Source organism: Ambystoma mexicanum, chromosome 4p (genome assembly GCF_040938575.1).
Source record: "Ambystoma mexicanum isolate Mex_15411 chromosome 4p, UKY_AmexF1_1, whole genome shotgun sequence".
Lineage (NCBI taxonomy): Eukaryota > Metazoa > Chordata > Amphibia > Caudata > Ambystomatidae > Ambystoma > Ambystoma mexicanum.
Window position 1 is genome coordinate 1,054,078,338 of NC_090927.1, and position 26,597 is coordinate 1,054,104,934.

A 26,597-nucleotide genomic window follows, 5' to 3' on the forward strand; every position below is an offset into this window, starting at 1 on the left:
CGAGCCACAAATCACACCCAAGCTCAGCGAAAGGTGCACACCGAACTGAACCAGTCAACAAGACATCACAACTCTTGCTCTACCTATACCCGCTATACCTCACTAACCACCCCCTCACCCACACTACATTTCAGATCCACCAGAGCACCAAGGGACCACATTGGTGGTGATAGTGTAAGGTACAAATGATCTTTAACATTAACGTCAACTAGGCTGGAATCTCCTCAACATAGTGGTAGCTCTGTAAATCCCTTCACTGAGCATATACTATTGGTTGTCAAACATGGTGAATCCTCTTGTTTCTTTCCAAACTTCTAAAGGCAACCAGTTTAGATTGTGGGAAAAACACTTCTGGAACCATCTGGAATTCAAGGACTTTCAACCATCTGGTCCACGCCTTGGTTTATACTTTTAGATCTCTGATCTGCCTTCAATATGTTGGATTGCTCCAATATGATTCAACAAATGAGTTGGTTTTCTTAAAACAGGAACCGAGGTGATTATCACTTGCAGGTGAGAACATTTCTAGCCCTGAAAACTTCTTTAGGAGCATCAATTACAGCAACCGGCAGATCCACCGAATGAGAGTGGAGCATATAGGTTACAAAAGAAGTCTTAAAAACTGCTAAGAAACAGCCTTTACTGAAACAACTTTCAGTTCCACTTAAGTAGGAAAAAAAGTAGAAGGACAAGCGTACTGCTCTTTGAATATAAAATTAGCTTACATGAGCAAAGAGAAGATTTCCTCAGCACGTGCGTGCCCACCAGTTAGGCTGGCAGACAACATCTAGATGAAATGCTACAAGTTAATGCTTTATTATACCTAGATCAAATATGTAAAACTGCATTGAAATAAAATTCCATGTGGCAGTTGCTTTGCCATTGTGAGTTATAAAGGTTATACCTTTCCATTGCTGAGTGAGTGCTAGGGTTTTTTCCATGACTGCACTTATTTTCATCAACAGCATAAGCAACATTAAAAACGAAATATGTGAGGTAGTGACATGTGAAATCAATATAATTACCAGCCATGTCTGAAGTAACTAGATCCAACTTCTGTATGGTTTCCTTTTCATTGTTATAGCTGATGGTAAACTCTGTTGACTGTTGTCTGGCAAAGGGTTGTTTTATCTGCTTCCAACAACCTACAGATAAAACAACAAGGTCAAATTGTCTTTTTCAAAAGTCAAATATTACGGCTTACCGCTTCAATCAGCCCTTGTAACGGCAAGAGTACAAATGTTTCCACCAACCTGCTTTTTTGATATTCCCTGGCCCACGTGTGCTTCCATTCATCTTTTTCCTAAATGAAATTGTAGGACAGGTGAGCCTGTGTCGTGATGTTTCTACTAGACCATTATACACTATAACAAGAAATCAACGCCACACAATTTGAGTAGTTGGGCAATGTATCCCTCTGCATCACTCAGTGGGTCGTTGGCCTCTCTCCAGTAGTATATCTGCCTATTGTCTACATTTACCAACTGTAACACTGCCAATATGGACAGGGAAATTGGATTGTCCTGTTGGAACCTCATAAGCATTAAGAGCACATGAAAATCGCCTTTATAAAATTTAGAAGTTCTCCTTTAGGTTCTACACAGTGAAAGTATCAGTAAAAAGAGAGGATTCAACTTGGGAACCCTCCTGTCCCCCGCACACTTTCAAATGTTTGGATTAATCCAATACAGTTGTTCAAATTGGAGTTATACGCAATGTACATATTTTTGTTTCTAACAAATATGGTCAGACACAGAAGTGTGAGAAAAAATATATATTTATAGCCAAGCTATATTTTCAATAAGAATTATAGTTCAGAGGTAGATTATTTACAGTGCATAGAAACAAAATGGAATCAATAGATGAAACTCAAATTGAGGAAAAATGGGAGTCCAAATTAAATGACGACACGTTTTGAGAAATTTCTCCTCTTCTGCAAAAGGCCAAACTTGGACTCTTAACGTAAAGGGAAAAACACAAATTCAGTAAAGAAAATATTGTAGACAATTCATAACATGTTCAATTTTACAATTTAGAACATTTAGTGATATTTGTTGTAACATGTCATAATATGCGTTGTAATACATGCAACATTATAAGGTGAATTATGTGTTCCATGTTTGAGAGAGAAACTGAACGTCAATTGATACACCCCTACCTGTAAAATATACAGTAAAACGTACATCATATTATAGTTCAGTGGAATGATCCCTCTAATGGGACTTGTCAAGTGGATGGTGAAACATAAGTGAACATATAGGGGAAAAAAAGTTAGTGGTTCCTAAGCTCAATCGATCTAGTGGGGAAGTAATGCGAAAGTCGTTACCTTTGTGAGTGGAAAGTGCCGAAAACAAAGAATCCGACGGTGCAGGAAAAATAAGTAGACAGACTGTCTTCATATAACAGTTAGTTCCTAGAGAAACGGCCAATTCCCAAAAGGATACTAGAAATCTGTAAATAACAGAGCCTGATCAGTGTCAAGTTCAATGTTCAAAAGAAATAGACATTAGTATGAAAAAAAAAATAATAATAAAAAAAAACGAATAACGTACCTAACCAAAATGTGGATGACGGTAAATAGTCAAAAGAGGACTCCATTCCTGTTCAGCTTATTTATTTGCATGACAGAACTCCCGCATTCGATTTATTTCGATTTTTTTCATACTAATGTCCGTTTCTTTTGAACATTGAACTTGACACTGATCAGGCTCTGTTATTTACAGATTTCTAGTATCCTTTTGGGAATTGGCCGTGTCTCTAGTAACTAACTGTTATATGAAGACAGTCTGTCTACTTATTTTTCCTGCACCGTCGGATTCTTTGTTTCCGGCACTTCCCACTCACAAAGGTAACGACTTTCGCATTACTTCCCCACTAGATCGATCGAGCTTAGGAACCACTAACTTTTTTCCCTATATATTCACTTTAGCTTATGTTTCACCATCCACTTGACAGGTCCCATTAGAGGGATCATTGCACTGAACTATAATATGATGTACGTTTTACTGTCTATTTTACAGGAAGGGGTGTATCAAATGACCTTCAGTTTCTCAAACATGGAACACATAATTCACCTTATAATGTTGCATGTATTACAACGCATATTATGCGTGTTACAAATGTCACACAATTTTCTAAATTGTAAAATTGATTATGTTATCAATTGTGTCTACAATATTTTCTTTACTGAATTTGTGTTTTTTCCCTTTACGTTAAGAGTCCAAGTTTGGCCTTTTGAAGAAGAGGAGAAATTCCTCGAAACGTGTCGTCATTTAATTTGGACTCCATTTTTCCTCAATTTGAGTTTCATCTATTGATTCCATTTTGTTTCTATGCACTGTAAATCTACCTCTGAACTATAATTCTTGTTGAAAATAATATAGCTTGGCTATAAATATGTATGTATCTCACACTTCTGTGTCTGACCATTTCTGTTAGAAACAAAAATATGTAAATGCGTAAACCTCAATTTGAACAACTTTATTGGATTAATCCAAACATTTGAACGTGTGCAGGGGACGGGATGGTTCCCAAGTTGAATCCTCTTTCTTTTTACTGTTTATTGTCGGGGTCTTGTGCCATGACCCCAATTCCTCCCCCGCACCTAAAAATGATTTAAAATAATCCTCGAATTGCTTTACTAAACTTACTTACCATAGGTGTGCACTTCTATCTAAACCCTCGACAGTGAAAGTATCAGCCTGCTGTGACTAGATTACACAGAAAATGCACTTGTGAGGGTCCACTTTTGAGATCGGTCATGGTTACCATCTACAAGACTTTCACAAAGCAGTGCAGCAGTAAAATGGATGACCAAGTGAATGTCCCACAAGGAAACGGAAGGACTCCTATGCCCCTGGTCCAAATTGCTAACCCTGTGGGGAACTGGAAAAACAATGCTCTTGACTCAGTGATTTGCAGCTCACCCGCTGCCACATGCCTAGGAATTACCCACTCAGATGTCTACTGATGCCACAATAGTAGTTCACTCTATAATCATGTGAGTGTTGGGTTTTATAAAATGTCCTGTCCACCAAGAAATTAGATCATTTGTTGCGGCATCTTTTCCCCACAATAAAAAGGAAAAGTCCTCAGAAAATATTCTTGAGGTTCACTGTTCAAGAATTTTCTCATTCTAAAAAACGCAAAAATGTTAGGAGGTAATTAGCAAGAGCTGCATAATGTTATTTTTCAGAACATCTCTTGTCAGAGACCGTATGCTCCTTTCCGATGTACACAATTGATGCACTGGAAAATTTAATTATATACGTAGAATTGGCGCTGTGGAATGCGTGACTTGGTTCAAATTGACTTTTTAAATCCACCCCCCAAATTTTCTTCAAGGGGGGGGATATATAGTCAGGGACAGTTAAGATGATCAGATTCAACACAACAAATCCCTTGAAATTCAGCAGATGTGGGAAGTGATAATCATCTTAACTCTGTGCCCCCCCCTCCTGTTGATGACCCCTAAGCTCTAATGATGTGTTATTTATAGTGCGTACACCCAAGCGCTTTACATAGAACACATACATACAATATCGCCCAACCAGAGCTGGTGCTCATCGACCTCGAAGAATGAGAGGCTGAGTTGGTCTTGCCAATGATTCGAACATGCGATCTGCAGATATAACGCAGATCGCAGCAGAAAGCACTCAACCAACTGAGCTATCTTGCCGGCCTTTGTTCGTCATTGTGAATCCCATCCGTTATGTATGTGCTCCTGGGGTTTGCAACAGGGGGGGAAGTTAAGATGATCACTTCCCACATCCACTGAATTTCAAGGGTTTTGTTGTGTTAAATCCGATCACCTTAACTGTCCCTTAACTAAAGTAATTTCAAGTGTTTTTTTGCCTTTGGCCAAGGCCAGTGGTCACACACTTTAGCCATGCCCACTGTTTATTTTAATACACTAGCTTTATTTCAAGCCCACTAGTCAGTGGCCACTGGCTATCGCCAAAGGCCATGCCTTCAGCCACTGCACATGTTGCACCAATAGGTTTCTTTAGGGTTCACTGGCACAAAGACCCACTTCCCCCTGCCTAGTAGATGTGACCCCAATATATGTGGCACCTATCTCTCCCCGTCCCATTTTCCTTTTCCTCCATAAACCACAGATAATTGGTGAATTATTAACCACAGTAACTATCGCGATAACGCTCGAATATTAAAAAGTCCTCACAGGCACTACCCATGTACCTCCTTCCTTTCCTCTTGGTCCCCCAGTTGATTTTTACCTCTAGCCCCCTCCTATTACTCCATTTCTCCCTTTGCTTCATGTGACGCATTTTCGTTTCCAAGCGTGCCTTCAGTTATTACCACGGTAATCTAGCGAAATTCCACTGAAATGTCCTTGCGCAGCCAACTTCCCTGGAGCTTTCAAATGCCTGGTCTATCCCAGCGGTCACCGGGTCAATCATGCCTTCACTATACTTTGGATAGCCCATGCACAACTCGAACTTCTCATGCATCCAGACTATATATTTACATATATACTATATATTACTTATTCTTCCGAGCCTCCTTTTTATACCCGTCCATCTCTAATCACCCATTACCATTTTCCTCCAGCAGACTGAAGTCCGGTGGTCTCTGGGTGGGGACAAAGTACACCATAAAATATCTAACAAGGATAGGCGCTTTGAGTGATGATCCGGCACAGTAGAAAAGCTGAATTCATTTGTATTTTTTCTGCCTATACTTTTTAGGAGAAAACCCGAGTTGAGGTTTTCGTGCATTTTTTTAAGCAAAACTTCTATTTCTTTTTCACCCCAAGCCACCTATTTATTGCAGTGTAAATCCAAGCAAAACGTTTACATCTCTTCATTAGCTGAACCACTCAAGTTGAAATTTTCTAGAAAGGGATAATTTTTAGGAGGTTGAAAATACAGAACCACAAACATAATTGTACTGGGCATAAAATGAACTTCTAGTTACTGTCCGTATGCCTTGATGAAGCGGACCATAGGAATAGTATACACAGGACCAGATCAGAGAAGCAAATATGGTGCAATTGGCCCCGATGTGTATGGTCTAGTAAAACCAACAGGGATGCACTCAAAATAGTCTACATAATATGTTGAAGCTGCCTGAGAAAGGCTATACTTCTACACAATCTGGTCTTAAAACATTAAAGTATAGAAATGATTACTTTACCCAGGGTACATAATTAAATGTGGAAAACCACATCTTTGCAGAGCACACCAGGCGGTGTCCTCACGCTGAACCTTGAAACCATAACAGCATTAATATTTCAAAGTACTTGGATTCCCAAAGGTTAGAAATAATGATAGGTTTTGTTGTGATATTGCGCTTGCTACAGAACCTTTTCTCGTGAATGTTTGTCTGGGGGCACTTCACACGGTTTGGTAGCTCTACAGATAATGCCCTTTTCTGCTGTAAAAGGTTACCGCCCTGCCATTTGCAGGAGCGTACGCTGCAGACCATGATGTACTTCGGTTTAGGTTCTATAGGGTAGGCAAGGCGAGTTGGCCTGGTCAGGGTGCACACTACATTTCTGGACTTGGTTAGGGGAATTATGATTATTTTGTCATTCCTTTTCAATGTTGTCCGGCAGAGCCCCCTGGCACCCATTTGCACCACCAAATGCCCCACCTGTAGGAATGCTGTGGTTTATATCCACAGGGGCAGTGCAGGGAATGGTCCTGCAGCATGGGGCTGAGGACTGGTACCTATATACCTCACAAACCCCCACCTGTCTGTAACGGTACAGGAATTTCTGTTAGGTTCCCAGTTGGTGTTGTCGGGAATAATTGCCGTCGGATGGGCCCATTCCAGTCATATGGTGTAAACCTTTGGGGTAGGCAAGGGATGCTGTCATGTCATGGTGTGGATGCCTATATGTAGTGCAGGTTCAAGAAAATCTGGCTAACCCTTATGATCGGTCTACCTCCTCACAATGGAAACATGTTGGACGCTCACTAAGCCGGTGTCTCTTCTCAGCCTGTCATCTCTACCACTCCCTTTACTTCCTGTTCTCCATCCAGACCTGTTTTCCTTTCACCTTGTCCTGCCCGGTCTCCCAATGCTGTTGTATCTCTTCCCTCATGCATCTGCTTTCTAATTCCTCTACACTCATCAATCACACCATGCTAGTCTGCTGCCGATCTTCTGCTCTTTTCTTAATCTTGCCCTATAAACCATACTCCCAATGTACTCTGCTCGGTTGCCATCTTCTCCCTCAACCTTCTGTCATGTCACACCCTCTGTTCTTCTGTCCCTAATGCTGGTGGCTATCCTCCTTCCGACTCCCTTGTCCCAACACTTCTATGCCTTCTGTTTTCTAGCTTCTTGTGCTTGGCATTTCCTTTTATCGGTCTCAAATCTGCTTTTGGTAGAATGTTTTTCTTATGCCGAGACAACAGCCCAACACCCCATGCCCTCTTGCACCCAAATGGCAGACTAGTGACTCACAAATTGTAGAATTATGCACAAGCAGGACACATCAAAATAGAGGGTCTTTTGTAGGTCAACGTAGGTCAATGTTTCAGAGGATGCAAGGTTCCCCATACTCTGATCAGCTAAGGCTATGGTTGTGGCTGGGGTGTAATAGTGGTACGGGCATTGATATGACCCGAACGAGCAAAGGTTAATGCTCAGCCACTATCAGTTTGATTGTGTAAAACAGCATCTCCCCCGCCTACCCCTCTTCTCCTCCTTTGCATTTCTGAATGTTGGGGACAGATAACAGATTATCCACCAGTCTGGAGTTGCTGCTGATGCAGTGCCTGCCAGTCACAGCCATTGTGTGGCAGGCAAGCAGGGCGGTCATCGTGGGCGGGAAAGTAGGAGGATCACAGCACCTGTAGCACCTTCATACATGCACAACTGCTCATGGCATGTAGATGTGGTTGTGAGGCGTCTGCGCCATTGCAGACCAGTGCTCTGGAGTGGATGTCTCTGACCTTGCAAGTGCAGGGAATTAAGTGATGTGGTCTCTGGTGTTGGAGAGATGTGCAGCCCTTTGTCCATACACAAGCATGTCCATGTTGTATGGGCTGGTGTGAGAACAGGGTTGTGATCTTTGTGCTGTATGCCAACAGTTCTGCAATGGCCTCAAGTCCACATCGCTAACCTTCACAGATCCAACTAAAAAGTGTGCTTGTCGCACAATAAAACTGAACTTACTTTCTTATGGCTGCATAGAGACAAATTCCACCGATCAGAAGCAAGAGAGCAAGCACCGCTGGAGCAACTATGGCAGCAAGCTTCATTCCTGCGCAGAACCAGAGAATTAAAAAAGGTTAGCCAGTGATTTTTGTCCATTCAATATAAATAGTTTCACCAATCAGGCTGCTTATATAGGATGGTCATTTGCATTGTGGTGTAGCGAGAGCTCAAACTGGAGTAGAAAGGACTCAAAACAACTGGAGATGCAGGTATCCTAAATTTGCAAGCAGTCAATGCGACAGTGTTAGGCAAAACGAACTTGCACATCCCTTAACTTATGATGTGCCAGAGGTTATATGCAAGTGAGCAGATGCTTTGTTTTGCACTTTGCGACACGCCTGCAGGGCATTCTCACAAACACCAACCAGGAATCACATTTTACAAATCATGTGCAAATCCCATTGGAAAACTAAAACAGCATGGGTGTGGCAGAAGGGCAGCGTACGACAAATGTACCTGTTCGACCACATTCCTTCCTTTACTTGTGAACCGTCTACTTTTTGGTTTGGACCGGCTCCATCCATCAGCCTTTGGGGTGATCACACTCAACTAGAACTGGTGAAATTGACAGATCGTTGGTAATCTCATGGCTGAGGATCAGCGTCTGCAAACAACTTGCCCGAATAGACTGGCTATATATTGGTGCCCCAATAATGGATTCGGAATTACATTACTCTAGATGACAGAGTCACATTGTCCAACACTCCTTTGGCGTTCCGAGGGGCTGTGGAGACCAGTTATTCCAGATCAACAACAAAAGTGATGCCTGGGAGATGTACACGAAGGTGCGCCTTTAGTTCCTCACATAGACTCCCCCCAGAAAATGGCCAAATATTACCCAACAACTCCCATTCAGAATAGTGGTGTGAACAACCCCCTAATACAGTCCCTGTGTCCCAAAGCAGTTTGCTGCTTTTTCTCATCCATCTCCCACATTAGGCCCAGAGAAATGCACAAGTAAAAAAAGTCTCTACAAGTGGCCCTTATGACCCCATTGCCTTTGCCCACCCACATTCCCTAATAAGTCAGTGAGTGGGCGCCAGTTTAATATTCCATAATGGTGCAAAAAATGTTTGAAAAGAATAAAACCTCCACAGAGGACCTAACCTGCCTGTGAGGACTCAAACACAATGCAATGTCTTTCCCCACCCCTCCCCCCATAGCAACATAGTCGCCAGTACACAGCTGTTCATGGCTGGCTCGTGGGACCGGCCATGTATACAGCACCTAACAATTCTGCCAAAATGGTCGCGAAACACTATAAACTTTCAGTCCCCGCTGCAGAAGAGCCCATTAAGCAAGACACGAACAGGAGTGTAGTACAAAGTCATTAACTTCAAGAATTAAGTGAAACATCTGGTAGGCCCCGATCAGCAAGAAGGACTATGAACCGGAACACATGGTTCAGGAGAGTGGGGAAGGGGTTTTGGGGGAGTGGGAGACAGCCCATTAACGAATTGATTGGACTACACTATTAGAAAAAGTCACAAAACACATAAGGAGAGTCTAGGAAAGAGCCATATTTTGAGTGACGAGGAGAGACTTGAGAGCGAGCAAAGAGTCTGCTAAGGGCTATATCTCAAACCCAATGAGTATCCAGAGGGGAAAAAGGTGAGAAAAGCCAAGAGCCTGTCCACTGCTATATCTCTTACACTAGTTATGAAAGGTCAAAGAACGCGAAGAAACAAGCTATTGAGGGGCAGAGTCTGGGAAGAGACTACATGCGGATGGAGAAAACCTTGATCCAGGAGGGCGATGCATGGCTAGCGGGGTAAAGCACAGCCTCACAAAAAACCAAAGTAAAGGGGTGGGGGGGGTAGGTGGGGAGAAATACTTGCTGGCAGCAGTTCGTAGAAAGGTATCGTAATCAGCCCAGGAGGGTAGCCTGAAGGCAAAAGCCTGAAGGCAAATCTGAGCCTTACTTGTTGTACCCTAAAGCAAGGCAGGAAGAAGCACCTGCTGCCCAGACGAGGCAAGTGGGGTACTATGGCTCTGGGTCAATCACTGAAGCAAGGAAGTGGATATAGCCCAGAGACTGGCAAGAAACAAACCTGGTGCGCCAACAGTGGGACTATTCATTAAAGTAAGGAATCCAGGGTGGACCAAGCGTCCCCAGCCTCCCACTCCTCTTTACAGGTCCTTTGCACCATTTGGAGTAATCACACAGTGACACCTTTGAGGAAAGCTATACACATTACAGTGAAAACCCTGTAAGCTTTACCCTCATCCTTCCGGTTGTGCATAATAAAAAGGGTTGAAGCTGATCGATTACTCCTGTGTGTGTTCCATTGATCCCTTTGTCTCACCTGTATAGTATTCTGAGGATCTGGGCTAAAGCAGCTTCATTTATGGAGTTGCTTTATCAACAGCGCTGTAGGTTTCAGAACTAGTGGATGCTTTTGTAGATTAGTAGAAGGGCACCTAAGACGGGAGGGTGCTGCCAACGTGCACCGCAGATGGCGCCAATGTACTGGCAGGCTATTGCGGTCTATAGGGAGTGATGTAAGCAGTATTTTCTTGGGGCACTTCACAATGGCACTATGCAAATTATTTCAGATTTCCAAATCACACTTGTTGCCAGTAACATTGTGCAACCACCATATTCAGTTCGACATAGCATTTATCCAATTTGTGGGCGGTTCTCCCTTTCTGGCCTCCACCGTCCCGTACCTCTCACTTCAACCACAACAAAAAGAACCTCATAGCAAGGTTACTGGCAGCATGACCCATTGTATTCAAACAGATTTCCCAAAATCTTGGCTGCTAATATACGTGACCTTGTACTGCAGTCCCTTTGTACTCTATTGAATTATTCGCCATCTTGCCCTACTCTGTATACATAACATTTACAGTATCTGGGATTTACAATGGCCAGCAGCTTGCGGCATCAGGTCCAACCCCATTCCACCCGCAATCCACACCTCAAGATTGTTGGGCTCCATTTGTGTTGACGTTGTATGGGCCCAAAGCATTCCACGCGTTCCTTTCAAACTGAACAGATGCTTTGTACAGTCCCCAATGCTCCTGTGTCAAATCTCTGTTGCAATTATCCCCACCCCTTCACAAGTTTTGCGAGCACCGCCATCTGATCTTGTTTCAACACTTTCCATCCTCATGAGACCGTTGGCACAGGCATCAATGCTAGGTACCAATTGAGAGTCGGGAAGATGGTTCTTTGGACCAATGCAGCCTCCTCAGAACTCTGTGTTAGGTGACGACTTACAATGTGACGTCACTTCTCTCTAAGGGGGAGCCCTTTTCAATGAGGCTAGGGAGGTGCGGCTGCGACCCAATAGTTCCCCAAGGGGTGGTTTAATGCGGGAGGAACTCATGGTGAGGGACTACCCCCCCACCCCAGTTGACAAGGACGATCATCTGGGGTACAGCCCATTGAATGCTGTCACTCACCAACATTACCTCCCTAATGTTCAGAACCACTACATAGAAAGCAAACCTAAGTATTGTTGTAACATGGGAGGTAAAGCCAAAAGTACGAGGACGAGCACAGGACACATGAAGGTCATTCCCTGTGCCAAACTTGGTACAAGGTGGCACCGAGGATGCATGAGAATTAAGTTAACATAGAAAGTACTTTTAAAATTGGCATGGGGGGAACTGTATACAATGTACAAAAAGCAACAAAGGAGTATGAAATGTCTCAAGCCTGGCCAGGGTCTAGCGCAGCTGTGAGAGGAAGCCGGTGCAGCATATCTCCAACAAGGGAGATTCTAATTCTGCTGGTGGGCCCGCAGGAGGAAGACACAGAACGCCAGCGACCAGCTGTTTGAGTTTTCTGTTGTGTCTGCCAGCGCAGACCCGAGTAAACAACCAAGAGAGAGAGCAAGCTGAGCAGTGCAGAGACACGCTGCACTGCATATCCTGATAAGAAGCCTGAACAGCAGACAGTGCCAATCCCAGTCCCGGGAACCCCAGTGATGTACTAAAGACCCCAAGAAGGTGAGGGGCAGCACAGGAGACCCGGAAAGGACGAGGGAACAGTCGGGAGAGACGCTAGAACAGCTTTCCCTCAGCCCAGTGGGAGTGGACCAACTATTGGGCCTAGCCAGTGTCGAACAGCCCTCCAGCATCATCATCTTTGTGTCAGTGGCAGACACAAAACCACTGAGCACCAGAGAAAGGCCTGGGACCCCAAAAACAGATACTGAAAGCATAAGAGGAAATCCTTGTCACAGTAGGAAAGAACCACTGAGCACCAGAGCAGGGTCTAGGAGCCTAGCAAGATCTGGGACTTTGCCAACAACAAACCAGAGTGGCAAAGTATACATGAAGCTGAAAGCAAACAACGAGAAAGAACTGTGCCAAGCAAGAAGGGAGTCATTCTCCTGGTACAGAACCAGGGGCTGTGTGATAAAGACACCAGGGGAAAGGAGTCATTCCCCCTGACCTTGGTGTAAACTGTACCAAGTGATACCAGGAGAAGGAAGGCATTCTCTTGGTACGGAGTGGAGGGTTATGCTGGAGACACCAGGGAAAGAGTTATTGCCCCTGGTTTTATCGGAACGTTTATAGATCTACACCAGGATAAGGGAACCATCCTCCTGGAGGAGAAATTGCACAAAGACTGGGTGAAACCAGCAAGCCAGAAGGAGGGAGTCATTCCCCAGGCACTTTTGCTGCAAGAGAACATTCTTTTTGGACACTATCCAAGAAGCAGGAGAATGGAGCCATTCTGCTGAAGAAGGCACTTTGTTAGTTTATCCTTTAGGTGTAGTGTGAGGGATAGAAGTAGGTTGTGACTGGATAGTGGAGATAAATATGATGGACATTCTGACAGACCCTTTTAATATTAGTTTTGAGGCAGGGGACACCCCTCTTAGCAGGTAAGGATAGTGAGGACCTTTTCTTATTAACAGAAATAAAAGGATGGAACCAAAATCATGCCACATGTGTGTCGGCTTCCTTCTTCGACACCCTTACAATAACCTTAATGGAACAGGTGCAAAGCTTGCTGCCTCCGCTAAGGCATGCATCCTTACTAGGGTACAATTGAGATGCGTTAGTGGTAACACTGGCTTACAGGCACCATGAGACAATAACCTTTGGAATGTAGTGCTCCATAAGTGTAGCTATTAGTGTCAGAGGAGTCCCCCCCCCCAAGTCGGTCTCCTTTTCAATTTCTAGCCAGTAAATCGTTGTAGTGAAACGCATCAAACTTCCTGAAAGTCTATAAACCATGACGATCTGCCCCTCCTGACCCCTTCACCCTGCGTGACGTCAGGCAAATGCACAAATCCATAATTCTCTTTACATGCAAAGGCAAATGATAGGGGTCTGATAACATTTTGAGCCAGGTTATGACTTTTTGTACTGACAAAAACTGTTAGCAAATAGTCTATCCGAGGTTTTGTGTAGCTCTTCAGGATCATTGTGTTAAATGCATTGCTAACTGCAAGGGCCATGGACTGCTGAAGTCTGAAGAGCCTCAATCCGTCTAGTAGGACTGAACTTTCCTCTGCACTCAACGTGAACATTTCCCCAGCCTACTCGTAGGTCACTGATTATCATGACCCTGAAGGCTCCAAGCAAGTACTTGAACTATTCTATGCCGTTCGGGAGGTGACCACAGGCTTCCTTGCATCTGGTCAACACCATTGTGCAAGCAGCCCTGAGCGTAAGGCTAATGGTGAATAGTGAAGCTATGCTAAGAACTGCATTGGTTACTCCAGACGGCCTCAATGCAGTCTGTATTGGGTGATGTGACCTGCCTTGACTATGCAGTGGGCTGGGCTGACCTCGAAGCTATGCGGGTTATGGTGGAAGCCAAAACCCCAAGAACCAACCACTAGTCAACAGAGACCGGTGCAATGCAGGCTATAACAGTTTGTAGCCAGCTAGAGCTATAATGTAGCTCTTCGCTCAAAGACCATGCCAAATTTGTGGGCTTATTTCAGAGCTTGATAAATGTGTATTCTAGTAAAGAAAGCTAAGTGCCCTCAGAGTCCAGACACAAGCAAGTCCATCATTGTGCCAACAGATGTCGTGTGTGGAAGTTTGTGTTGTGTAAAGTGGAACGACGGGGAAACAAAACAATCTTGTGCATTAGCAGGAAACCGTCAAGGACATAAAAAACAAAAAACATGTTTTCTCATAACCGGGGCTATACATACAGAAGAACTCCAACATACTGCATAACCCACGCTGGTCTTGGTGCAGGATAAGGGGCCATAAAAACGGGAGCTCAGGCCATTTTCTTTATTAAAAGAAAAACTTCGTAGACGTCAAAAAGACATGAGAAGAGGTCAGAAGGACAAGAGGCTACAGGGTGGGGAACATCAACTAGAGGCTAGGAAGGAGGGCAGCAGACAGAGCAGCACTTCTAATCTAACACATGAAAGGCATCAAGGAAAACCTTTTCAAACTTACATTTTCACACTTCATTCTGAGCAATGCAAAGTATAGAAAAGGATTTCATTTTCAAATTTTACTTTTCAAATATGTTGAAGCTTTCAAAATAAAGTCCTGTAATCATGATTTACGCAGGACAAACCACAAGTTTAAGTGCTGCTCTCACATGGTGCAACGTACACTTTGAATGTTTAGAATCCTGTGGCACCTCTGCCTGAATGGCGATCATCTTCTATCCATGTGGAAATCACCGGCTCCAGGTGATCTGGAGCCAACCCAAGAAGAACTCTGCCTAAACCTTTCCATGTATTTAGGTAACGCAACACCTATTACAGTGCTTGGAAGATGGAGAGAACCGCAATGCAAGAGCCCACGGAGATTAGGAGTTCAGACCGTAGGTGAGTTAGTCAGTTAGAATTTGCAGAAGCCCACCCCATTATCCTCACATATCTCAGCCTACATATGAAACCACCTACATCTTGGCTATTCTTCCCCAGAAAGGACAGTTAAACATTTTTGGTAAACTTCTTTACTGCTTTCAGGATGGGTTCCTCTGTACTATGTCTGCCCTTCACTCAGTACCTTGCCTCGATTATAGGTCAAAGGATCGACTGCAAAGGTTCGAGTCAATAGTCTCGAAAATAAAAAAAAGGTTCGAAATTTTTTATTTTTTTTATTACATTTTTGTTTGGGTGTTCCCCCTCCAAACCCCCGTTTTTGTGGTAAAAAACAAAAAAAAAATTCTAACCTTTGGTTTTCGACCCTATTGACTCTCACCTTTTGCATTCGAGCCTTTTGTAATCGATCCATTGACTGGACACCCCCTGCCTCTAGTCTAGCAGTGACTCCCGTCGGATCCAGCCTGCCTAATGGATCAGTCTTCATGCTCATTCCTGCCAGGTCACCTTTATTGCACCCCTTAAAGATGGAACACTCATGTTTGTGGTGCCGCTACAGACCACGTTGCTACTCCAAGTCTCCTATTCCCTTTTCATGCCGGAAAGATTCATCATCATGTTACATCTTTCTGAAGAGCTTTGGTGAGCAGCGTTCCATTCACTCAGCACAATACATTGCGAAAGCACACCGTTCCCAAAACAGACCATCCTGCAAACAGTGAGACTCTGCGCTTTACCCAAATCAATCTCTTCGGATGGAATTGGCTCTGTGATGGCCTGGTCGCCCTTCTCTGCTGGAACACCAGAGGTTTGGTTTGGCTTATAAAACATAGGACGGCCGGAAGTAGCATTGCCTGTGTTCAAGAAAAAGGTGAATGGGGGAAGTTAGAAATGCTTGCAGTGTTACTGCATCAGTTATGCACGTCTACCGCATGGTCTTCCTAGAGTATCCTTGTAGGTAGGCAATTCTACCTTTAGTGTCAATCTAGTACCACAGATGCAAAATAGCGCACACACCTAGCACAGACCTTTCTTTCACTGAACTCCAACCAGGCAAATAATTAATCTTCAGCTGTGTTGGTATTACTGCCCAAATCCAACGGAAACTACGCTCATATCCTCTACTTCACATACCTACATACACTGACATCAATCCTCTCCAAACTCTGATTTTCCACCATCTAAGACATTTCCGTTTGCCTAAAGGCCATGACATTATGGTCAGTGATGCTGTGAAAAGGTCCTGCAATGCTACATCACACAGATCTCTCCAAATCCGACTATCCGAAGCGGGCAGAATACTGCCTGTTCTCATCTCAAGACAAGGAAAAACAGGCAGCCAGTGGCTGTGGTTACACTCTGTAGGCCAGTGCCATGTGCTGATTGAGAGGGGCAGGTCAAAGAAAGATAAGAGGGCCCAAAATGTGGAAGTAAGCAAATGCAGCAGAAATAAATGACAAATCCACAGAAACTGCCTGATCTATGCAAAGATCCAACATGTGTAGCAATGAATGAATAGGCTTTCTGGACCGCCATTAATATTGCAAAGACCCTCACACAATCGCTTCTGTGACAGGAGAGCAAAACAAATCTCTTGTCAACTGAAGCATGAGACACTCAGTCCAATTTGAAGTGGTTGCAGGTAATTACAAACTCAATGAAGTCCACAGTGGTGGTTTGTTTGGTGTCCCTGTACGAATGGGCTCCGATGTTCAGGTTGACAAAAGAAAGCCGCAGTACTGAAATAAATGCATTGATCACACACGAAAATATTAACGGGTGGCAACAAGGTCAATGTATTCAGTGTTTTGCTACATGATGCGCAGTGGGTAGATTATTTTCATTCACACATTAATAACCAGCGATAAAGGGATTGGAAAACCTTTGCCACGATCCGACAACTTGAAATATTTGTGTTGCATGATCAGGAGAGCTTAGCCGGGTCTCCTGTTAAAAATAATTGGTTATTTATGCTTTCACTGTTTGAACCTGAAAGATGCATCGAAAGCGCTTTGGTAAAAAACAGTTCCACAAAGCTGCAACCAGTCACCAAACAATATGGAGTCCCGATTTACCAAAGTCCCTCTCTTCTGGTGGAATGGCGCCTGTGATGGTCCAGTCCTTGTTCACCAACGATGCATCTGGACTTTGCTGCATAGATGTCAGAAACAGTGGGCGGGCGGAGGTTGCAGTACCTGCATGTAGGAAAACTGGACAAATAAAGTTTAGGATCACGCTGCAGCAGGGGATTGCATGATGCTAGTTGGCTGCAAGTTTTCACATGAATCACTCGCGTCTACTTGCAAGCTCTTCAGTAAGCATTCAGATACACTTTCCAGGAGATTCTAATATATGAGTAAGGATAAAACATGCATCCTCCTGGGTCAATTCTCACCAATTCCCTTGCCTTCCACATTCCACCCCAATCTTAAAGGAATAGTCCAGTAAAAAAATGTATTTAAAAAATAGATAGGCAATATAAAAAAATAATACTAGCACTATTTTTTTTTTAAAACTTCCTATGGAAAATTTTGAGCTATTCAAGCTCAAAATTCGCAAAAGCAAGCACATGGGCGCATCCATTTTGTAAAATGGATGCCCGCCTGTGCTGGCTTTTGCGGCACTAATGAAGGAAAAGCCAGCCAGCTGTAGTAAACAAAAGCTACCGCTGGGTGGCTTTTCCTTCATTGGTGCCGGGACTCGGAGGACGCGGACCGGAGACCAGAGCAGGAAAGCTGCAGCTGAATCTCGGTAAGTGCTATTTATTTAAAAAAAAAATAAGCACTAGCTGCGGTTTTTTTTCTACGTTTTCCGGGCTGGAGGAGCCCGGAAAACTTGGAAATAAAACTGCAGCTTTAAAAACGTATTTATGTTTGCGGTTGCTTTTGAAGCGACCGCAAACATAAATACAACGTTGTGTTTGAAACCGCTGCGGTTTTTCTTTCAAAGTTTCTCAGGCTCCTCCGAGCCAGAGGAGCCTGAGAAACTTGGAAAGAAAAACCGCAGCGTTTTCAAACACAACATTGTATTTATGTTTGCGGTTGCTTCAAAAGCGACCGCAAACATAAATACAACGTTTTTAAAGCTGCGGTTTTATTTCTAAGTTTTCCGGGGTCCTCCAGCCTGGAAAACTTAGGAAAAAAAAACGCAGCTAGTGCTTATTTTTTTTTAAAATAAATAGCACTTACCGAGATTCAGCTGCAGCTTTCCTGCTCTGGTCTCCAGTCCGCGTCCTCCGAGTCCCGGCACCAATGAAGGAAAAGCCACCCAGCGGTAGCTTTTGTTTACTACAGCTGGCTGGCTTTTCCTTCATTAGTGCCGCAAAAGCAAAAGCCAGCACAGGCGAGCATCCATTTCACAAAATGGATGCGTCCATGTGCTTGCTTTTGCGAATTTTGAGCTTGTATAGCTCAAAATTTTCCATAGGAAGTTTACAAAAAATAGTGCTAGTATTTTATTTATATTGCCTATTTTTTAAATAACATTTTTTACTGGACTATCCCTTTAAACTTTGCAGAGTCTCGAAGTTACTTCTGCAGTTTGACAAATGCAAATGATATTTCCCGTCACTGCCTACGCACATCACCTTGCTTCTGCTCGGTCTTTTATTGCCACAGAACCGCCATACTTCCTTTAAGCTCATCACTGTAAACCGTCCACTAACTGGAGTCACTTTTGAATCTGCCTAAATAAACATTACCCTTCTTAAGCAGGCTCCAACCCTAAACAAGAAAAGTGCAGGCCCTCTGACGCAACTTTTTGGGAAGTGACATCATAGAAAGTGACAATTTCCTTAAATGGCCAAGTTTCATTCTTTCTCGGTTGAATAAAGTGCACAGAACAAATAGGCATTAGCCAATAGGATATATTTTCTGATTGCATCGCTGGGCAATGATAAAATGCAGGCACATCTTAAATATAAGAATCCAAACAAAACTTGCCCTATATAGCAAGCAGAAAGTCAATAGCACACATTTTACTGCCCATATCATTGTGATTGCTCTGGTCTTATGGTTAAGTGTCTCGCCTTACAGCTGCATGGCTTGGGTGTGAATTCCTTAAAACACACAGGGGGGAGGAGAAGGAGGTGCGGTGACGGCCCACTTTTTGGGAGGGTGGACTTAACCCACCCACCCACATGGTCCCTCGATTTGTGCCCTGTTAAGTCTAGCGTTCTTCTCGTATACTACCAAAGAAAATGATAGTTTCTCAATCTGTGCCTTTAAAACCCACCACCATAATGTTGCTTTTATGTGATGCGCTGTCAACTTTTCAATAAAATACATAGACATAACGGGTACAACCATGAAACAAAATTGAGCCCCTATAGAACCAGTCTGCTCTGCTTTACCTGTGTGGCCTTCTTCCAATGGATTATGGTCGGTCCTTGTCCAGTCTTTCTTCACTAGAGTTGTACTTGAACTGTGCGTTGGCTTCTGAAGTATGGGTTGGGCAGAAGAAGTGTTACCTATGTCGGAGAAAATGAAAAGGCAACAAATTGAAAACAACGGAGTTTAGGCAGATCAGTGGTTGCACTCGCTTGCAGCCTGCCATGCCAGTGGCCTTCACCCACCCTGGATTTGTCGACATCCAAGGAGTTCAACTTTCAGGGCGATTCTTTGGTTCCACGAATGAGGGACAACACGCACATAACGGGCAACAATGGGGCGGAGAAAGCTGTTCCGTGCCTCATCGAAGAAGTTATCATTGCCTGTGAAGACCTGCAATGCAAGGAAGAAATTAGACTTTCTTATGCAACGTCAATTATTTCAGAAAAGTACATATATTCTTTTAAATCTTCCATGGTCAGTAAATGGAGAGCACTGCAACATTTTAGCAGTGGGAAAAGCTAGTTTCCAAAGTCAAGATGGGAATAACAGTGTATGGCGAGTGAGTCACTGAACTCTGACACCAATCCATGCATCAATCCACATCTACATACAGAAGGAAGAAGGGAAAACTGACTTGACCACAAATGAACACCATGCCAATGTGACTGTGGCACTATAACCCCCAACACAAGTTCCCAATCCCTGCAAGCTAATTCACAGGGCACTTGAGGAGAGTAAGAGGCATAAGAACAACAAGACCCGGACGGCCTGTAGAATGAGGGGGTCAGAGGGTAGAAGATTTGAACCCTGCCACCAAGTAGCTATAGAGATCGTGTGGACTAAATAGGGGAATGGGCAAAAGGGAGCGACAAACCTCTCCCCTCTGCAAGCCCCTAATAGAGCTGTACAGCGCCATGCCAAATTACCACCAGCATTAACACACGTTAACACAGAGAGGGACAGCACATTCCATGCCGATGTAATGTGGAATTTATAAAGTTACGCACTTGCAACAATCTGATGCCATCAGTGCTGGGGCATCTTTTTCTCTGCCAAACAAGAGAGGTCCACAGGTTCCTCCCATTGATTCTCCAAATTATACCCCTCAACACATTGCATGTATTTCTTGGGTGCACTTTAAAAAAAAATACAATACACTTGCGCCAATGCTTTTACATCGTCGCAAATGCAAACCGATGTAAAAGGATTGCTATAAAGACCCGTCACCGCAACCCATATACTCGAAACTGGACTTGGAAAAATGCTTTGAATTTCACAAGATGCTCCACATTGAAGGAAATGCGCACCACAAGGTTTCAAAAGAACTGCTCTGCACCCCTCTCCCAACCACCAGGCCATGCCAGACTACCTCCCGACGCTCTTGCCTCCGCTAATTGCGAGTAAGGCTTTGCAAGCGTCAACTTTCAGTGGAGTTTTACTAGAGCACGCACCTGCACTGGTCTGATCGCGTACAGATTCTCACCCAGATCAGCGATATGGTGATAAGTGATAAGACATTGATGGACATTGCAGCAAACGAAAATGTTGTAAATGGAGCTGGTATGGACTGGTGACGTGGTACTCAATGGACCAGACCCATCTTCCTTCCCAAAGTGATGTTCAAGTACAAACCTTCTCCTCGCCGTTCGTACTCTCTTTATACGTCCTCCATTTCATGCCATCTCTGCTGAACTGTATTCCATAGGTCTGGACATAAAAAATAAAATCTGGTTTGGTGGATCCTCGGGTAACAATTCCTTTAAAAAGATGGAGAGGACATGTTGCATGAGGTGTTCTACGAGCGTCACGGCTACACAGGGCTCCAGATTGCTACTAGTTTACAAACCATGAACAACACATTTTTTAAACAAACACTCGAGTTGGTTTTTTCAAGAGCCATCAGCATATACCCACAAACGTCCTTATTGCCATTCATTCATATGGTGTGGTTGTTTATTTGACCCACCTGACAGCAAAGTGAAGAAAGCAATTACACTGTTAAGAAGATATTTTCTTTTATCTAATCTGACTGCCAGAAAAAGCAGTAGGAAGCAAGGTGAGAAAATGACTTTAGAACGGTTTACATAAATGTTAGGAAATTAAGCATGTCTTTTGTAGACCATTGGATTCCTTCCACCTTTGTTGCTAGGGCGCCACATCAACATTAAAGAGCATGTAGTAAAGTACAGCAGGGCAAGCTTAGAACTGTTCAAGTCTGCGCCTTATGAAAATGATCACACACAGAGTTTAAGGTGCCTGGCAAGATGCTGAGCACAGCAGTGAAAGTTCCTAGTTTGCTTGATAGAAAAATTAAGTCTTCAGAATGGGTCAGGAGTGGAGAGGTTGGTGAAGTCTCACATTCTGGGGAAGAACTCCAGAGAAAGGGGCACTGAATTTCACATTTTCTGGCCCCCATTCTGGTGGACTGGTAGTGAGGAGGGCACAGCAAATGTGTTGGAAGACCATAGGTTTGAGTGAGGAGATCATGTTGGACATTCTGGGGCATTTCTATGCATAAACACACTTCAATGCCATAGGTGGAAATCCCCAGGGAGATTCCGGACTACTGCATTGCTTTTCAGAGAAAATTTGCGGTAGCCATCAGTTTCAATCCGTTTCAGGGGCTAAAGGGTCCAGTTGTCGCCCTGGAGACTCTTAATCGAGGTCTGGGATTTGGACAGGCTGGTGTTATATACAGTTCAGGTGACACTTGTGGGCCAACTCTACCCATCAAACCAGCACTGGTTATTAAATTATCACAAGGTATATTTTAAAAATATAGATTAAGTATTTCGTTAATAAGAAAATAACTGTCCAATGGCATGAACATTCATGTGCAACAGAGGGCAAACCCTCAAATTTGCTTAACCGTGCTACCCAAAAATGCCCCTCAGAGTCCCAATCAAGAGGAGTGTTGTACACATCAAGTGGAAAACTAGCGTTATGAAGAACATTCTGGGTTTCACTGCATCTTTACTTTTGCATTCGTTTTATACCAGCTAGACTTCCTTCCTAGATAGCCATCTGATTCGATTGCTTGATTCTCTTCAGATCCCTCACAACATAGCCAGGATCTCATCTCAAGACCGATCAGCACTGCTCCCCTCCACATGTGCTCACTGGAGCCCTGTCGTGTCCAGCGGTGCTGCACCAGTCGGCTCTTCTCCCTTGTCACGCCTCACATGCACAGCTTCACTGCGCTACCTCTGCAGCCTAGGAAGGTTATGGTCTCTTATACAGATGCCGATCACAATCAGGAGTTTAAGGTGCAGGCACCGGATCCCTGAAGGCCACCTGCATAAGGGGTGCACACCACACAATCGGGCTGAAGATGTGCCCCACACATGGGACTCCGCCTCACCGCTCCCCAAACCCCCTTCTCAGAAGTACGGGGGGGGCCATTTGGACCCCAGTGGGTCCGCAGCACTATAGCATCTGCCCCACTGCGCCCCACCAGAGATGCCTGAACTGCTCCCGGTTAAGGACACTTTTCGGCAATGCCATTGTGTTTATCCACTGCGCACACACGCTCTAAGCCTATGGGAGCAGAGTGCAGGCATATCTTGCTCTTTCTGCTCTGTGCAGATTTTGCTTTCTTGGGTGGCTGGGACCTCTAGCATAGAATGTTGCCATGCATGCATGTTATTCCTTCAAGTTTGCATTTTACACATAATTATTGCACGATTAAAGCCAATTTCATCAAGACTAAGATTTGAATGTATAATATTTCTGTTTATTGCAAGTTGGCCTGCAAAAGTCACCCTTTAGGAAACAGCTTAAGATAAAGAATACTGGCTAAATAAAAACATATCATCAAGTGATCAGAAAAGCAAACGTTTTTAATTCAGCGCTGACCACTATTAACTAGTTCAACTACAAAGTTTGCGTAATAATATCAAAGGTAAGAAATACTAACTCCAAGTGAGCTCTTATTCTCTCAGCACACGCTTTATTTTGTGTGACCTTAGTTTCAGCAATAGCGCCAGTATTGAACACGGGTTTACAGTTAGTCGACCCTTCTTAGTGCAACGTTTGCCGTGTGATTAATCCGTGCTTAATGGGCTAAAGTTTTAAAAATGTATTCCCTTTGGACTTGTCGCCAATGACGGATATGAGCCATTCTATCAAATGAACCATTTTCTGCGGCTTTAACTAATGCAAATCACTGGTAAAATCATGCATATTTTTCAGAATAAAACAATGAATCGATGTTTGTCAAACAATCAATTTTTCAATTGAATAGTGTGCGAGCGAGTGTAAGTGCAGGTCGACATTTAGTTGAAGGGCCTTGTGTTATGCAATAGGGCCCTGTGTAATGCATTCATGCATACACGAGTCTAGCATTTTGAAGAGGTGAACCCGTTTTTTCATGTGGAGTCTATGGCAAACAAGAATCTAGTGGCCACACGTGCAATTAATCTATGATGCACTGACATACTGATGGGTTAGGAGCAGCCTGAGATTACCAATATTTGAGCAGTTCTGCTCAAACTGACTAAGTGGATTCCTTTAGTGAGATCCATTTGAAGGTCAGCAAAGATTCATTTGAGGACCAAGCAGCAGTTCTTTATACTATGTGTAAGAAAGTGTAGTGCCAATATGACCAGACATTTCAAGTTCTACCTAAAATTCACAGCCCTAATGTGCAGAGACTAACAGCTTGCTGCATAAATAAATGAATCAAATAAAACAGGACAACCTGCGTGAAACCAGGAGCTCCTGCTGCCAGGGTGAATTGAAGCAGTACACCAGCCAAACATTCCGTTTTTGATTATTTTTTGCAAATGGTTTAGTTTATATACTGCTCTGAATCCAAGTGTTTAAACTTGGTCCTTAAGCTTTTCACAGCATTTTAAGTGGCACCCAAAGCTTTTGGCCAAGATAATGGCCCCTTGGTCAAAAACAGTATGGGCTCCGACCCAGGCAGCTGCACACCAATTTCCTTTGATTTAACACTGCACACTTCCCACAAGAAGACAGCCATTCAAGGAACCAATGCAATGGAAACTACGTAGGTAATGAGCATAGAGCCATTGCATTAACTTTATGTGTCCTGCTGCGACCAAGTCACACTGGTTGCCCTTCCCCTTGGCTACCAACTGAAGACCGTGATCTATGCACTGAGCTACCTGGAAGCAGTACAGAGAGGATTCCTCACAGCCCACCCAAGTGGGTCAGGCTATCCAGCTTCATGGCATCGGGTGTTGGGGTGGCACTGCGATTCCAGTCTAGACGCATGCTGCACCAAATTAATAAGCCCTCTCCCTCCTTTGATGCAACTTTGGGCCTCACTTCTGCCCATGCATACTCACTTGACTGCCCAGTTGTTTGGTCCCAAAAGTAACTAAGCTTACAAAATGCCCTGAGATGTCCCCCGTTACACCGGAGGAGCTTCTGAAGAACCATGGCCACTGCTCCAGAGATCACCACTTATGGGCAAGAGCACGGCATGTCTGGTGCCAATGAGCTGACCATGCTACCAATGACCTAGAGGTGCTGAGGAGACCACCATCAGCAATGGGGCATGAACGCCACGTAAGCCCCAGTTCAATGCAGCAGATCATTAGAGTTCTTGGCCACCAAAGCACAGATCCTATTCATCCATGAGCAGGTGCCCATTAGTAAGAAAAGGGGAAAAACATAAGGGAAACAAAAAGATAAGGGAAAGAAAGAAACGTATTTCAGGATAGGGATGTAATGGTATACCGTTAAAGATACCGTGAACCACTTAAATGAACAATAATAACCGTAACATTGTTTATACCGGTATACCGTTTATACCGTGTGCTTTTCAATCTAATTTGTAAAGACTGCAATAAGCAAGTGCTGCGCAGACTTTGTCTTGCACTGTTGGATGTGCCGTCTGCAAAGTAGTTTCAGTTGGAGCAGTTTTTAATGCCATTCCATAAACCACACGTGCCCGACACAAAATCAATAGGATAGCAATAGGAAGAATAAATACAGTGCCAAGAAGGAAAAGGGTTTACTTTGGGTTGGCGGCTTTGGGGTTTATATATTTATAATGGATCAAGTTTGCTACACATATGGCATTTACATAACCGTCACACTGCGAAATTCACTCATCTCTGTGGGTATTCCCTGCTGCCATACCAAAGGGTAACATGTCCGTGATTACTGAACACCTTTTGGCCCGCAAATAAACTAAAGGCTGTAACGTAAAGAGACATTGCGTGTGTATGTGTGTGTATGTGCAAAGCGTTTTCTACCGTCAGCCTCCATTGATCTGTGGGATGCAGGTTATCAAGATGGCAACATGTTCATCTTCACCAGTAGCTAGTGGGGGAGCTAAAAGCCTAAATTACCACTTAAGAAAGCTATTCAGTTTGCTTTGCCAGCCATAGCAGGGCTCACCACCCCCCCCATCCTCTCCACACTTGTGTTTGGTGGAAGCAAGGGGTGGCATTTCAGTGGAAAGTATGTTGAAAAGCCCAATTCTGGCCCTGGGTGCCTGGTTTTGTTTGTGTTGATAAATCTGACAATTTATGACCTTTTAGAAAATATTTGTTAAGATTAGTTAACTCCACCTGCTATACCGCGATTACCATGATATACCGTCATTTGGTAAGAAGGTTATCTTACCGTCATAAAACTAATACCGTGACACCTCTACTTCAGGATAATAGATCAGTAACATTATTGAACTATCAGGTTGAATCAGGAGAACTATTGAAGAGAGGGTCTCCGGAATGGCCATCAAGTCCCCCATTTGCAGGACTACCCGAAGGATGAGAAATGACAGATGTCAATCACTGTTTGGCCAACCCCCAGGTGGAACGGTGCATTGCACGTATGTGAGCAGATACACTTTTAGGCAACCGTTCAAACCCTATTCAGCTGATGTCTTCACGGATACAGGTGCCCCATCACTAGACCAGGGTGACTAATGACAATTATCCTGCCGTGCTGACGTCATTAGCGACACTACGACATAGTAACGTTAGTCACGAAGTAAACTCGCATCCCTGCCTAAAGTTATACACGCACGTGTACACGCGAAGAACATGTATACACAGTTCTGTAGATAGAGGACAGATACATGTACATTCTGTCAGAAGCCTTTTTCTTTTCACTAGCCAAACGCAGAAACGCAAGAAACCAAAAAGTCACGCAGAGCACGCTTGCAACCGCTTCACTGCAAGGCATAAAATAAGCGGTATTGCATTGCATTTTGCAATACAATACTCCCGATTTGCTTTTTATTTCAATAATCATGTTGCACAAACTGCAACATGATTTCTAGAAGCAGGGTTTATGTTTACTTGCCTGTGCTGTGCTTGTAGTGCACTTGCAC

The 26,597-nt window shown here is 43.8% G+C and overlaps 1 protein-coding gene across 1 annotated transcript in view; it reads right to left on the reverse strand.

Moving 5' to 3' along the window:
• The window catches only part of DCBLD1 (discoidin, CUB and LCCL domain containing 1), a 369,800-nt gene that overhangs the window by 29,071 nt on the left and 314,132 nt on the right, over positions 1–26,597 (reverse strand). Inside the window, exons 9-16 of the mRNA XM_069606627.1 lie at positions 20,918–21,042; positions 19,528–19,675; positions 19,306–19,422; positions 17,030–17,164; positions 15,692–15,808; positions 8,149–8,236; positions 1,254–1,303; positions 1,026–1,145 (exon numbers count right to left, since the gene is read on the reverse strand). Coding sequence (XP_069462728.1) covers positions 1,026–1,145; positions 1,254–1,303; positions 8,149–8,236; positions 15,692–15,808; positions 17,030–17,164; positions 19,306–19,422; positions 19,528–19,675; positions 20,918–21,042 — 900 coding nt within the window. The remainder of the gene's footprint in view (positions 1–1,025; positions 1,146–1,253; positions 1,304–8,148; positions 8,237–15,691; positions 15,809–17,029; positions 17,165–19,305; positions 19,423–19,527; positions 19,676–20,917; positions 21,043–26,597) is intronic.